The sequence below is a fragment of the Corvus brachyrhynchos genome, unplaced genomic scaffold, assembly GCF_000691975.1.
Source record: "Corvus brachyrhynchos isolate BGI_N302 unplaced genomic scaffold, ASM69197v1 scaffold72, whole genome shotgun sequence".
Taxonomy (NCBI): Eukaryota; Metazoa; Chordata; class Aves; order Passeriformes; family Corvidae; genus Corvus; species Corvus brachyrhynchos.
Genome location: NW_008236763.1, coordinates 2,282,120 through 2,282,366, shown reverse-complemented (window position 1 = coordinate 2,282,366; position 247 = coordinate 2,282,120). Strand labels below are relative to the sequence as shown.

At 60.7% G+C, this 247-nt stretch overlaps 2 protein-coding genes across 3 annotated transcripts in view; one reads left to right on the top strand and one right to left on the bottom strand.

Annotated features, from left to right (window-relative positions):
• Window positions 1-241, top strand: part of RBBP5 (RB binding protein 5, histone lysine methyltransferase complex subunit) — a 35,094-nt gene extending 34,853 nt beyond the window's left edge. For both annotated transcript variants that reach the window (XM_017727255.1, XM_017727253.1), the window contains exon 11: window positions 119-241. In XM_017727255.1, the coding sequence (XP_017582744.1) occupies window positions 119-126 (8 nt within the window). In that variant the 3' untranslated portion in view covers window positions 127-241. The remainder of the gene's footprint in view (window positions 1-118) is intronic.
• CNTN2 (contactin 2) overlaps window positions 1-247 on the bottom strand; it is a 17,210-nt gene that overhangs the window by 13,007 nt on the left and 3,956 nt on the right. The window contains 2 exon segments of the mRNA XM_008644735.2: window position 1; window positions 3-55. The exon segment at window position 1 is cut by the window's left edge and continues 94 nt beyond it. Of these exon segments, the coding sequence (XP_008642957.1) occupies window position 1; window positions 3-55 (54 nt within the window).

Here is a 247-nt window from a genome sequence, read left to right as displayed (position 1 = left end):
TGCTCCTCGAACACCGGCCCGTAGCTCCTCGTGCCGCTCTGGGCTTGGCACCAAACTGCGGGAGAGGGGAAAACCCGCTCAGCTCCACTCGGCTCTTCCTAAAAATCCTCCTTTTCAGTTTTGTAGGGTGTCGCCGGCAGCGAGGAGCAGAGAAGGAGCAATGTGATGATCGCGCCCCATCTGTCAGCACAGCCCCGCCCCGGCTATGGGAACACAACCTGCGATTCCCACCGAGCATCCTGCACCA